The sequence below is a fragment of the Penicillium digitatum genome, chromosome 1, assembly GCF_016767815.1.
Source record: "Penicillium digitatum chromosome 1, complete sequence".
Classification (NCBI taxonomy): Eukaryota; Fungi; Ascomycota; class Eurotiomycetes; order Eurotiales; family Aspergillaceae; genus Penicillium; species Penicillium digitatum.
In genome coordinates, this window is record NC_089384.1 from 989785 (window position 1) to 1002089 (window position 12305).

General features: G+C 46.6%; 3 protein-coding genes across 3 annotated transcripts; 2 read left to right on the forward strand and 1 right to left on the reverse strand.

Moving 5' to 3' along the window:
* Positions 1-4238: 4238 nt before the first annotated feature.
* Pdw03_2669 (acyl-CoA synthetase family member 2, mitochondrial) lies at positions 4239-5531 on the forward strand (the record flags this gene model as incomplete). The annotated part of the gene is made up of 2 exons (XM_014674966.2): positions 4239-4530; positions 4579-5531. 2 exons carry the CDS (start codon positions 4239-4241, stop codon positions 5529-5531), a joined length of 1245 nt encoding a protein of 414 aa, XP_014530452.2.
* Positions 5532-8225: 2694 nt separating this feature from the next.
* On the forward strand, positions 8226-9648 carry Pdw03_2670 (Ornithine decarboxylase; the record flags this gene model as incomplete). Its single annotated transcript, XM_014674965.1, has 2 exons — positions 8226-8529; positions 8591-9648. 2 exons carry the CDS (start codon positions 8226-8228, stop codon positions 9646-9648), a joined length of 1362 nt encoding a protein of 453 aa, XP_014530451.1.
* Positions 9649-10027: 379 nt separating this feature from the next.
* Positions 10028-11119, reverse strand: Pdw03_2671 (Cobalamin (vitamin B12) biosynthesis CobW-like, C-terminal; the record flags this gene model as incomplete). The annotated part of the gene is made up of 1 exon (XM_014674964.1): positions 10028-11119. The coding sequence occupies one exon, from the start codon at positions 11117-11119 to the stop codon at positions 10028-10030; it is 1092 nt and encodes a 363-aa protein (XP_014530450.1).
* Positions 11120-12305: the final 1186 nt, after the last annotated feature.

A 12305-nucleotide genomic window follows, 5' to 3' on the forward strand; every position in this document is an offset into this window, starting at 1 on the left:
ATAGCCCCAGTTCGACCCAGTTTCTGCATAAATTATGGCATAAATATTTAAATAACATACTGTCATTTTCCCCTGTTATGGTTTCTACATCGAAATGCTACACTCTCTACCAACAAGGCAAAGGAAATTTTAAGAAATAACCTCGTTCTCCAAAGTAATATATCTGGTTCAAGATTAATTACTTCTTCAAATGCTTTATTTCATATGGAAAGGTGGTATGTGTTGGCTGCTGGTTTTCTCAGGCGTAGGATTGCATTCCATTTAAAATACAAAGTATACCCCAAGTTGCAGATATATATATTCAACACACATCAACATAATATATATTTTCATCTACAGAGTAAAATAATTTTTGAATTCATTTATTTCTCTTCTTCTGTTTAATTCTAGAGCTTATATAACTATGGATAGATATCTAGTAAACTTTTATATTCAAAACTACTTACTACCTCTTAATCTACTTGGTATATGCGACTTGAAGGGAGGGTAGGAAGAAATATTTTGAGAAGGATTAATGGAACTGGGGTGGGAATTGGGGTTTGACTGGGGTTTTACTGGGGTTTTACTGGGTTTACTGGGTTCTTACTGGGTTAAATGGGTTCTTACTGGGTTCTTACTGGGTTAAATGGGTTATGACTGGGTCTTGACTGGGTCTTGACTGGGTTATCTCAGGGGTATTTCTTTAGACCCATATAATTTTAGTATAATAGACCAATCAACAAGAGTAGGATGATTTACTATATTTGATATATCAATATTCCTAGACACTTCTACAACTTTAGTGCATTTCTACCTTTGTACGTTAAAGAATTTCTCCCCTTACATCCATTTGTATATATTATATGTCATTCTCATGTTATGTCTCAAAGCCAACTTTCCGACTTTGCATCGTCGCTCTATGGTGGTGATCTTGACGATCTCTCATATATTTCAACTGGACAAGTCACACCATCCGCAAGTCAACACACAATCGACTCAAACTTCCGAAGACCAGATGATCCCCTCCCAATCCCCCCTTTATTGAAACGCGTTGGACCCGACCGTAGGAAAGGGTTTATTCTATACGATACAATGTCACATAACGATTTTGTGGACTGGTGGTTAGAGACTGACTACGGGAGGAAAAGCAAGCTTAAATGGGATTCGAACCGCCATACAGAGATCTGGAATAGCTACCATCAGGTAGCTCAGGGTATTGATGGCGCACCAAAGGTTATGTGCAAGCGCTGTGGGAAGATCCTAGAGCATCCTTATACACTAAGCCCGAACAGCACAGGCAAAGCGCAGTATCATGGCACATCAACCATCCAGAAACATCGGAAAACGGCTGGTTGTTTACGGTCGGAAAAGGGGAAGAAAGCGGAGATTACAAACTTCCTACAACGAGAGGTATATTTTCTATCATAAAATCAAGTAACTATACTAATTTATTATTATTCTAGGGAGAAGTTTCAGCAAGCATACCCTTCTTACAAGAAGATTGGGAGGAGGATCTCCTCCAATTTCTTACTCTCAACCGGCTCCCATTCCATCTGATCGAGCATCCATCATTCAAACGCATCATCAATAAAGCTCGTTCCGCCCCATCCCCTCCAGTGATCCCATCTGCCGATACCATCCGTCGCCGATTGGGCAGTCTAGTCAAAGACCGGCAGCAGCGTATCCTTCGTACGCTGCCTTCTGGCTCAAAGATATCCATTGCGCTTGACTGCTGGACATCTCCATTCTCGCAGGCATTTATGGCTATTACTGGCTATTTCATTGACAGTGATTGGGTATATCGTGAGGTACTACTTGGGTTTAAGCCGCTTCATGGTACACATACCGGCTCTTACCTGAGTAGTGTTCTTATAGAAACCCTAGTGGAGCACAACATTGAAGATAAAGTATTCGGGTTGACAACAGATAATGCATCAAACAACAAGACATTAGCTACTGCTCTCCAACAGGCTTTGTCAGATGATACTATTATCACCCGAATACCATGTCTTGCCCACGTTATCCAGCTCAGCCTCAATCAGCTTCTTGCTCGGATCAAGGCAGTTCCATTAAATGAATCAGCCGAGACAAGGTGGACAGAGAAGCAGTCAAGGCTAGCCCAAGAAAATGCGAAGCAAAGTCAGATCTCCTCCACACTGAACAAAGTCCGTTATCTTGCGATTTACGTCAATGCAAGTCCCCAGCGCAGAGAGACCTTTTACAATCTTCAGACAACTAATATCAAGATCGTTCCAATCCAAGATGTAAAGACACGATGGAATTCTACGTTCCTCATGCTTCGCCGGGCAAAGAGGCTACGTGCTATCTTCTCTTTATTCTGTACAGAGTATGATTGTGAGGAGATGCTACTCAGCGAGCAAGAGTGGCGTCAGATCGACTATCTTCTTTGTATCACCGAGCCCTTCTTTGATTATACAACACAGCTATCAAAGACTCGAGATGTCACTGCCCACTATGTGTTTAAGATCTACAACAAACTGTTTGATCATCTTGAGCGATCACAGGCACAGCTACGCCGAAAGCGTGTCCCATGGAAAAAACAGATGCTAGAGGCCCTTGAAGCTGGTCGGTCTAAGCTTGATGAGTATTACTCCCAAGCTGATGATCTTCGAGGGAATATCTATGCAATCAGTACAATGCTTGCACCGGTGAACAAATTCAAATTCTTCCTCTCCAGTGATTGGGATCAGAAATGGCGAGATACCTATCGACTTGCTTTTGAACAAGCCCTTGTTCCATATCAAGCACAAGTTAGAATAAGCAGTCGTGATCTACAAAGCTCTCTAACGATAGCCCATCCAAGCTCAAGGCTAGAGGAGATGCTTGATGGAAGGGATATACAACCACGAGCCATTACTGATGAAATCAGTCAATATCTTGACAGCGGTAAGTAAATACAAAGAGTATGTGTGATAATAATACTACTATATATATAGATACTGTTTCTGTTAGGCCGCTTACTTTCTGGAAAGAGCACCAGGCTCGCTTTCCGGCCATTGCTGCCCTTGCGCGAGATACACTCTCATTTCCAGCAACTGGCGCAGGAGTTGAACGCCTCTTTAATACCGCTCGAGATATTTGTCACTATCGTCGTGGTAGAATGAAGAGTGAGACTGTCGAGGCATTAATGATGTTTCTTTGTACAACGAAATTTGATATGGAGGAGCAGGAAGCAACACTTCTTGAGAAATTTTTCTCCCAGGATGAGCTTGAGGCGGCAAAAGAGGAGAGGGAAGAGAAGCTCAGTGAGATTGAGGTTGATCCAATTAGTGATACAGAGGAGCAGGAGGATGAACTGGAAGATAAACCAGGGGATGCAATTGAGGTTGTAATTGAGGATAGACCAGAGGATATACCGGAGGAGACGCCCTTACCTACAAGTGAATATGGTCGTCCTTGCTCGCCATCATTACCACCAACCTGTACACAGACACAAGCATCAGGGAGAAAACGTAAAAGCAGGGAAGATGATTTATTTGAATACCATTAGCTTGCTTGACAAAGAATCCTCAATTATACGCATCTCTTTTACCCTTTTTACAAATAAAATTAGATATAATCAAGTAAAGCAAATACTCAAAATTACCGCGAATAAATGCATAAGTTATACATTTAGAATCCTTAGCATGTTTGTTTAGTTTGTAACCCAGTTTGGGGCCCCAGACCCAGTACTGGGTCGAACCCTCCGACCCAGACCCATTACTGGGTCGAAGGGTTCGACCCAAAACCCAACCCAGACTGGGTTGGGTCTGGGTTGGGTCTGGGTTTTACTGGGTCGTGCGGAAGACTAATCGTGCTCTTTGCTCAGTGAGCATGATCGGGACTTCCTTTTCCTTTTGATACCTGGGAACGCCAGGGTATATAGTGTTACACGTGATCTGCTGACAGATAGATCTATTGGCTCTTGGTGGCCCATCTGTGTACCCGGTGGGGCACCACTGATTGGTGACGGGTAGGTCCGTAACACAGACCAATACTGCGGTATAGATCTACTGATGCAAATACAATGATAGTATGTATGCAGGTAAAACAGTATTCAATTGGATGGACGGGGAGAGAGAGAAGGTGAGAGTGGAAGGAAGACTATCTAGTTGGTCTATCCTACATGTGATGCCTGAGGCATCCAACAACTGTTGATGAATGGAACATTCGGGCAACTTTGGTTTCTAAATTCGCCAGCGTGAAGGTAATTCTATCTACAAATAAATCGGGACTTAGTTCTAACGTCTATTTAGGCGATGCGCAACGCTATCGAGGCAGCACTTGTCGTCAACCCCATCTTACTCTCTTTTCTTGTGGTCAACAATGACAATCTTGTGTCTGATCTATCTCTATTTGTATCCATTCAGCAGACACGGGAAGTCCTTGATCGGTGTATTCAGGATTATGGAGTAGTCGACACACTCGATGACGTGCGCTCTGTGGCCATGAACTATCCATACCCTGACCACACCAAACTGCCGGGCCCTCTTTTTCGCACTCTCCTGTTGTTCGTCCGCCAAACCAGCTCGACTGCAGCAATCATCAACAGTGAGTTAATGAAATTCTGCTCAAGATACAGACTAACGCCAAGCCTAGTTGGCCATAGTGTCATCGACAAAACCTCTCACCAGCATTTTCTGCACGACGTAAATCGCGCTCTTCGGGGTGAATCTCTCACCCCCCACGTCAGCTATAAAAAGTGGGCAGACGAATATCATTTACTGAGAAGGTCTCCTTTCGCTGAATGTGCCATCGAGTTCCACTCCAAGTACCTATGCGATCTGAAAGAGCACTGTCACGTCCTGTGGCCATTTCCAACATATAGGCTGGCAATAACACCAGAGAGGAATCACCTAGATGGTCATTATATGTCCTTCTCAGCGACTGGTCTGCTGAAACTTTGCCGTGTTCATCCTTTGTTGACACCATCCGTGGTCATAAAGTCTGCCCTGGCTCTGTTAGTAATCTCTAGGACTAACCATACCCACGCCCTGTTCGGCAGTTTTGAAGCTTCGCGGTCCGATTTCCCCTTTTCATCCGACCAAAATGCCACGAATGATACGATGGACATTGCTGGTCCGGTCTTCAATGTATTGGTGAATCTTGTCGCTTTCCGGCCCAAAGAATCCGTCCTCAACTACCTCCTGGCCATGCAGCAAGAGCAGAGTCTATTCAACAAACACGCAACTGTTCCTTGGAGAGAAGTTTTCTCTCGAATTCGGTGCACAGATAAGACTTTTGCCCAAATTGCCGATGCACTTCTGTACAACTGGATGCCAGGTCTCAGCGCCCTGGTAGCAGGACCAGTTCCTTATGGAAGCATGGAAGTCAGCCAAATTCAAATTAGGGCGAAGTTCGGAATGCTGGTAAACGCGGGTATAAGTCAGAACGGGACTGAAGTGATATTACAGTTCGAGGGATCCTTGGCTAATCGTTCAACAATGTGGATTGAGCGGGTTGGAGAGGAATTGAAGAACATCTGTCTTTGGCTCGTGAAAGAGGAGTCTTGGTCACTGCCGCTAGAGAATTTTACGCAGTCAATCTTCTAGACTAGTGCTTTTTGTGAAATCAAAGCTCTTATTATGTTTCCCCTCAACTTGGTCCTCGGCGATAATTCGACCCTAAACTTCATAATGCCCAGCTTTATTCTAATATTCATCATCTCGTTGAGCCCGTTTCGGTAAGACCAGGTGATGATCTTGAGGCAAGGGCTAGGCGGCTAGGCCTCTACGTGGTGTGGTCTGGGTTGTTCGCCAACTTAGGCCTACATAACCCACTTTAACCCGGACCCAACCCAGCTCAATCATACCGAGCCTAAAATGGGGGTTGTGTCCAATTCTATCATCTTATAAACTAGCTAAACAGACTTCTAACAAATAAAGATAAACTTGGTGAATTTTTGCTTTTAGAGCTAGTCTGAATAGATTTAAGAAAACTTAGATAATTCAATTAGGATGAATTGTCATAGATAAACTATGTGCTCTACTATATATGTTGGTATGTTGGTCCTGGGCATATCAGAGCCCTCGCCTTGATTTTAATGCTCTTTTGGCCGAGCGGAAGAAAGTGCGCCCAGGCATGACCTTTGCAAAGCTGAATTAATAAAAGCCCTCGTTATCACCTATCCTATAACCCTGTATGGCGGCGTCGCCACTAAGCCGTTCATAAGCTATCAAACCTAGCTATAGGCCGTTCCTTAGGCCTTATTCAAAGCGAACTGGATTTGCTTCCGCTGCAAATCATTACCGGTGGTCGCTTACGGGTGGCTGGTATAACTAAGATACGAGGCTTACATGATAAAACTTCCCACTGAATATTATTACCCACTATTAATCCATCATTAGTCCATATTATATTATCTGCTAGAGTGCTAATACATACGATAAGCTAAGTAGTTAAAGGGGATCTTAAGAGTAGCCTTTTCGACATAGAAAGGTTGTAAAGAAGCTAATCCTAGCGAAGCTGAACCTAGTTGTTTAAATAGCTAAGCGCTTGCTTTGTTTTAGAAGTAAACACTCAATTCACCACTGGCTCCAAATAGTAAGCGCTTGGTGTCAAGTTATTCAAGCCCTTCGTTAGTTCAACACCAACCTACAACTTGACTAGCAAACACATGACTCACCGGAACGGGAGAGGGGGTATTTCCGGCTGATAGAGAGTGAGGAAGAAAGTAAGATCATTCTTATCAGGCTAATATCGTGATAACGACATTTGAAATGAAGTTTTTATCCAAAAAAAAAGGAAAAAAAAACACACGAAGATTGGAGGAGTGAAAAAAAATCTATTATTGACACTAACGTTCCATTTTGGTAATTTTGAGTCTCCTCTGTTCCGGAGTTGAGGGAAACTCGAAAATCCAAAAAAAACTACATCAGCCGAGCCATGTTGACAAGTCTCCCCGAGCTGATAGCCTCTAGGCCGTGCACGCAGTGCACACAAGTGGAATCGTCCGGGTAAGTGGGATCGAAGGTGCGTCATTATAGGTTCTTGGCCCGAGTTGTTCAAGAGCTTGATCCCTGTGACAGTTGAAGGGCATATTTTCCGCTTTGTGTATGCGTGAACTTGTCATCTGCAAAGCGTCTCACATAGAAAGTAGGTGCAGGGCTAAAAACATAGATATCCCAGTGGCACGCACCGAGGATAGATTACCAATTGTACTGTCACATATGTACCTCGACGTATGAAGTACTCCGTACCTAGATTCAAATTCAAACGTTACCTTGTTAAATAGGGACATACTCCCGAGGCCTGGTCAATGGCAAATCACACACTGCGCACACGCCAAATCCAGCAATTCCGAGGACTGGGGATTTAGCTGTAAAATGTTACATGTGGTCATACCTAGGACAAGAAGAACCTTTGCAGAGCGGGATCATCAAAATGGATGCCTAAAGAAGGCCCAAGATAATCACGCAGATCCAAAAAAAGATGGAGAGTACGACGTCTATAGCCCTGGGAAGTACAAAGTAGACGACCACTTTGTTCCGGGCTGAGTAAGCACCGCTTTTTCCCCCAAGAGCTCCGTCATCTCTCTCCAGGCCTCTTTTTCAACTCCCTTTCTTGGGTGCTACAGCTTATTGTTACAAGGTGAGTCTTTTATTTGCAAGTGAACTTGATTTGAATGTCCGTGTGTGACCCCGTGTGGCGTTTAATTTCCCCCAATGGTCGTGTGCCCTAAACTCGCTCACCATCACCCCCCCCCCCCCCCAAGAAAAATTTCTCACATCCAAAACCCTCGACTCTTTCCTCTCATTCCTCCTTTTTTTACTCTCTCATAGTTATCATAGCACCTGGAATACCCCGGGCTTGCTAACCACTTTTCTACTCAAAGATATCTTCGGTCTTTTAGGTACACTTAGACCCTGCCTTTGGAACCCCCAAAGGCGATTCGGTCACCACGGCTCCAGTAGTCTTCCTTCTGGTTCTTAGCCAAATTGTCTCCACTCAACGTCTCCGCGACACTCTTAACAACATTCCACCTCCTGGTCTTCTCTGAACTCTCGTCCGGTGCGCCAATTTTCGTCCCATTGACGACCCCGGAGATTATCCCCCCGTTCTCTGAGCTGCCGCATAGGACTTCTTTCAAGGTTCTTCCTCTTCAGGGGGAAGGGTCTAGGAGGCTTGGTCCAGTCAACTACGGTTGTGACACTTTTCGTCCTCCCTAACGCGCAGTCGCCTGCTGGTTTACAAACTTTTTAATCATCTTTCTATCTTTTATTCAAATTGTGCTGAGTCGCAGCGGCATGGTTATGGCACCGACTGCGTGTGTATCGACTGCTGAAGTATGCACCTTCAGAAAAGACTACAACAATAGTCTGGACCATCTTGGTCTGGTCAGCAGTCATAGCGGGGACAACAACCGGTTGCAACCATCGTTGACTGCCAAGGAACTTGTTTTAGATGTGCTGAAGAAGCGTGCGGCGGAGGTAGATGTGGACAAGTGTGATCCTGGTGAGGAGGATGCTTTCTATGTGGCAGATATGGGTGAAGTCTACCGCCAGCACATGCGCTGGAAGATGAACTTGGGCCGTGTCAAGCCCTTCTATGGTAGGCCTCTCTCTGCCACTGGAACGTCAACCCCGGAGCCCTGCTAACGGACACCGGACAGCTGTCAAGTGTAATCCGGACCCGGAAGTCCTCCGTCTTATGGCTCAGCTTGGAAACGGTTTCGACTGTGCCTCCAAGTCTGAGATCGAAATGGCCCTTCAGACGGGCATTGATCCTAGCCGCATTATCTATGCGCAGCCTTGCAAGACCAAGTCCTACTTGCGCTATGCAGCCGAGGTTGGCGTCAAGCAGATGACTTTCGACAATGCCGACGAGCTGTACAAGATCAAGTCCACCTTCCCTGAGGCGGAACTCTACCTTCGCATCCTAACCGACGACTCAACCAGCCTGTGTCGGCTGAGCATGAAGTTTGGTGCTTCTATGGACCAGATTCGTCCGCTGCTTGAACTGGCTTATAAATTGGACCTCAAGGTCGTCGGTGTCAGTTTCCACGTCGGATCTGGTGCCGAGGATCCCCGGGGTTTCCTCAAGGCCGTGCAGGATGCGCGCCTTGTCTTTGATCATGCGGGAGACATTGGTCACGAACTTCACACCTTGGATGTTGGTGGCGGCTTCTGCCAGGACACTTTTGAGAAGTTCGCGGGAATTCTGAGCGAAGCCGTGGACACCTACTTCCCGCCGAATATTCGTGTGATCGCCGAGCCCGGTCGCTACTACGTAGCCACTGCCTACACTCTGGCCGCCAACGTCATTGCGCGACGTGACATTCCGGATCCCGACGATCCTTCTCGTGATGCTTTCATGCTGTATCTGAATGACGGTGTCTATGGCAACTTTTCGAACATCATCTTCGATCACCAGCATCCCGTCGCTCAGATTCTCACTTGCGCCTCGGACGGCTCCCAGCCTGGTTCCCCGAACTCTGCGACTTCGGAGGACCCTGTTTACTCTATCTGGGGCCCTACCTGCGATGGCATCGATGTTATAAGTGAGCGTATTTCCTTGCCTGGCTTGCTGAACACTGGCGACTGGCTCTACTTTGAGGAGATGGGAGCCTACACCAAGTGCAGCGCTACCCGTTTCAATGGCTTCTCTGACAACCACGAGGTGATCTACATCTCGAGTGAGCCCGGTGCCTCTGCTTTGCTCAACTACTAGTCTGGAATTTGTTTTGCTCCACATTAGTATTCAACAGTGTCTTTTTGTTTGGAATCACTTGTTATTTGGCCACCTCAATCCTTTGGGATAGCCGTCTTATATAGTATCTATTGTGCGTCCTCGCTACATTTACGATTGTGATATCGCCCACTGTGTTCTATATTCGAATAGAGATAGTCCTGTTTGCATTCACGGCCTTTGACTAGACATTTTTGGGCATCTTGACGCTTTGCCCTATGATTTGAATGCCGTTGAGCACAAAAGTTGCAACGTGTTGAAGTTTAGTTACAGCCTTATCTTTCTCTATCATCACATCTACAAGGTATCATCAGAAATAAACGTCATCACGGCATCTAGAAGAGCCAGGCCCACCAAAGATCTAGACCAAGCGCTCCACACTCAACTCCACACTCTCCCCCTCGCCCGCCTGGACAAGCCCACCAGCTTCAAGCTTCTTCTTCCACTTAGCCGACTCGTATCTAGCCAGAATCAATGTAATCCGGGCAATGACAGCTGGGTCTGCAGATTCTGCAACCACAGCAGAAGGAGTGCACGTCCAGCGTCCAAACGCCCAGTTGAGAATATAATGCTGCACCCCAGACGTCTCAAGCGTCTGTCTCGCATTCAGATTATCCGACGTCTCAACCGGAAGATTCTGGCTCGAGCAGCGAACAATGCCCTTGATGCGATACACCTCCTCGCGAGGCGCCAACGAGAGAAACCGCTCGAGAGCGGTCACATCCGTCGTCCTCCCCTCAACAGTCGACTTCAAAACAACAGAAAGAACCTCCACCTCAGACTGATGGTCATGCTGGTGCTGATGCTCATTTCCATCACCCCCCGCAGCCCCATCCTCACACTCTTTAAACAAGGCCCCATCAATCCCCAGCATCAGATCCATTTCAACCCGACCCTTCTTCGACTTCACCCAAGGCGTATCGACCTCCAAGTCCCCCACCCGATCCAGGCAAAGATCAAACCGCTCCGGAAAATCCTCCCACTTGTTGAAAACAATCAAATCGGTATACTTCGCCTGGATCTTTGCCGTGTACGAAGTATCCTCATACCCCTCCCAGTTCTCGACATCGATCACGCTGATCACGCCATCGAGGACGTAGTGTCCGCCCTCTTCGCGCGCAAGCCGGTTCACCTCCATCGCGAGGGTTGCGGGGAACGCGCTGCCGCTGGTCTCGATCACGATGCGGTCGGGTTGCACTTCGGTGCGGAGCTGGTCTAGAGCATCGCGGAGTTGGCCAACCAAGTTGCAGCAGATACAGCCGTTGAGCATCTCGCGCACGCCGCTGATGGATTGTGTTGAGGCTAGTTGGGAGTCCACGGCTACATCGCCGAATTCGTTTTTGAGAAGGGCGAGCTTGTAGGCCTTTGGAAGTTGCGGGATTAGGTTGAGGAGGATTGTGGTTTTGCCCGAGCCCAGGAACCCCGTCACGATAGTTATGGGGATTGGCGCCATTTTTGTGGTGCTTGGCGACTTGCCTTGGTGTCTGGGAATGTTGCGTTCTGATGTTGGCGGCATCAGGCTATCGCCGATGGGCTGACTAGCCCTAGCTTAGATGCCCTAATTACCCATTTGGGTTGTTGGTGAATCCCTTTTTTTTTTTTTTTTTTGACTTTGACAGGAATTTGCTTCTCCAAGAGAAAGGCAACGTCAATTTCTTGGTCTCTGATTTATTCATGTCGCTAACTGAGACGGGGATGGGAAGCAAGTACGATACTTGCGAGAAGCGGAGACCTGTAAATGGCAACGAGCGATGAACAAACCACCCAAGATGAATCAGACTTGGAGCTACTGCCTCAATGCGTGTGCTATCTTTCAAAAATTGAATTCTCTTTCGATGAGATCAAGTCACGATCAAGGCGTCATTTCACTGGGAACAATCACGGCGACTGTAGGCAGATGCCTATTCCCTCATCCCAAGCCGTCGTATATACAAGTCCATACGAAAGAAGGCTTACATGCGATGTTATTCATGTACCCAGGTACCTAACTAGGCCTACAATGTGTGACCGGATGAATAATCTTGGATGATGATTTCGGCGGTCATACCATCCATTCATCTGAGTCAAGAGACAGGCTGACGATGCGCGCACTGATTGGGCAACACTCAGGCGACCGTTAGTGACACACACCGACAAGGTAAATGGGCACATCCTGTGGTCCTTGATCGAATCTCACTCCTATATACTCCGTAGATGGAGTATTGATTCATCGAAAGCAGAAATATACCCCCCCCAAAATGCACGGTGGTTACGAGAGTTGAGATTGAGTAATTGAGAAAGTCATAAGAGACTTGATATGTTTTGTACACATCACAAGGTATGCAGGCCAGAACGGCCTACCAATCTTCGGATTTGGATGACCTTGATCCCCATGAAAGGGGATTTGCCCAAATCCTACCCCCCACCAAGCACGCATGAAGCATCAATGTATCAATGTCTCGAGACGGACCGATTCTTCGACCCCGTCGTTCCTTTGGTCCGTCTATCACTCGCCCTATTCCATGATCGATCTTCAGACTCAGACCGCTCGCGGCGGGAGTGACGTGCCGGTGCACCGCGGCTGGTAACTACCGAGTGGTCGGTGTACTTCAAAGACTGCTGATCGTGTTCTTGGTTCGATTCAGCATTGTTCGACCGAT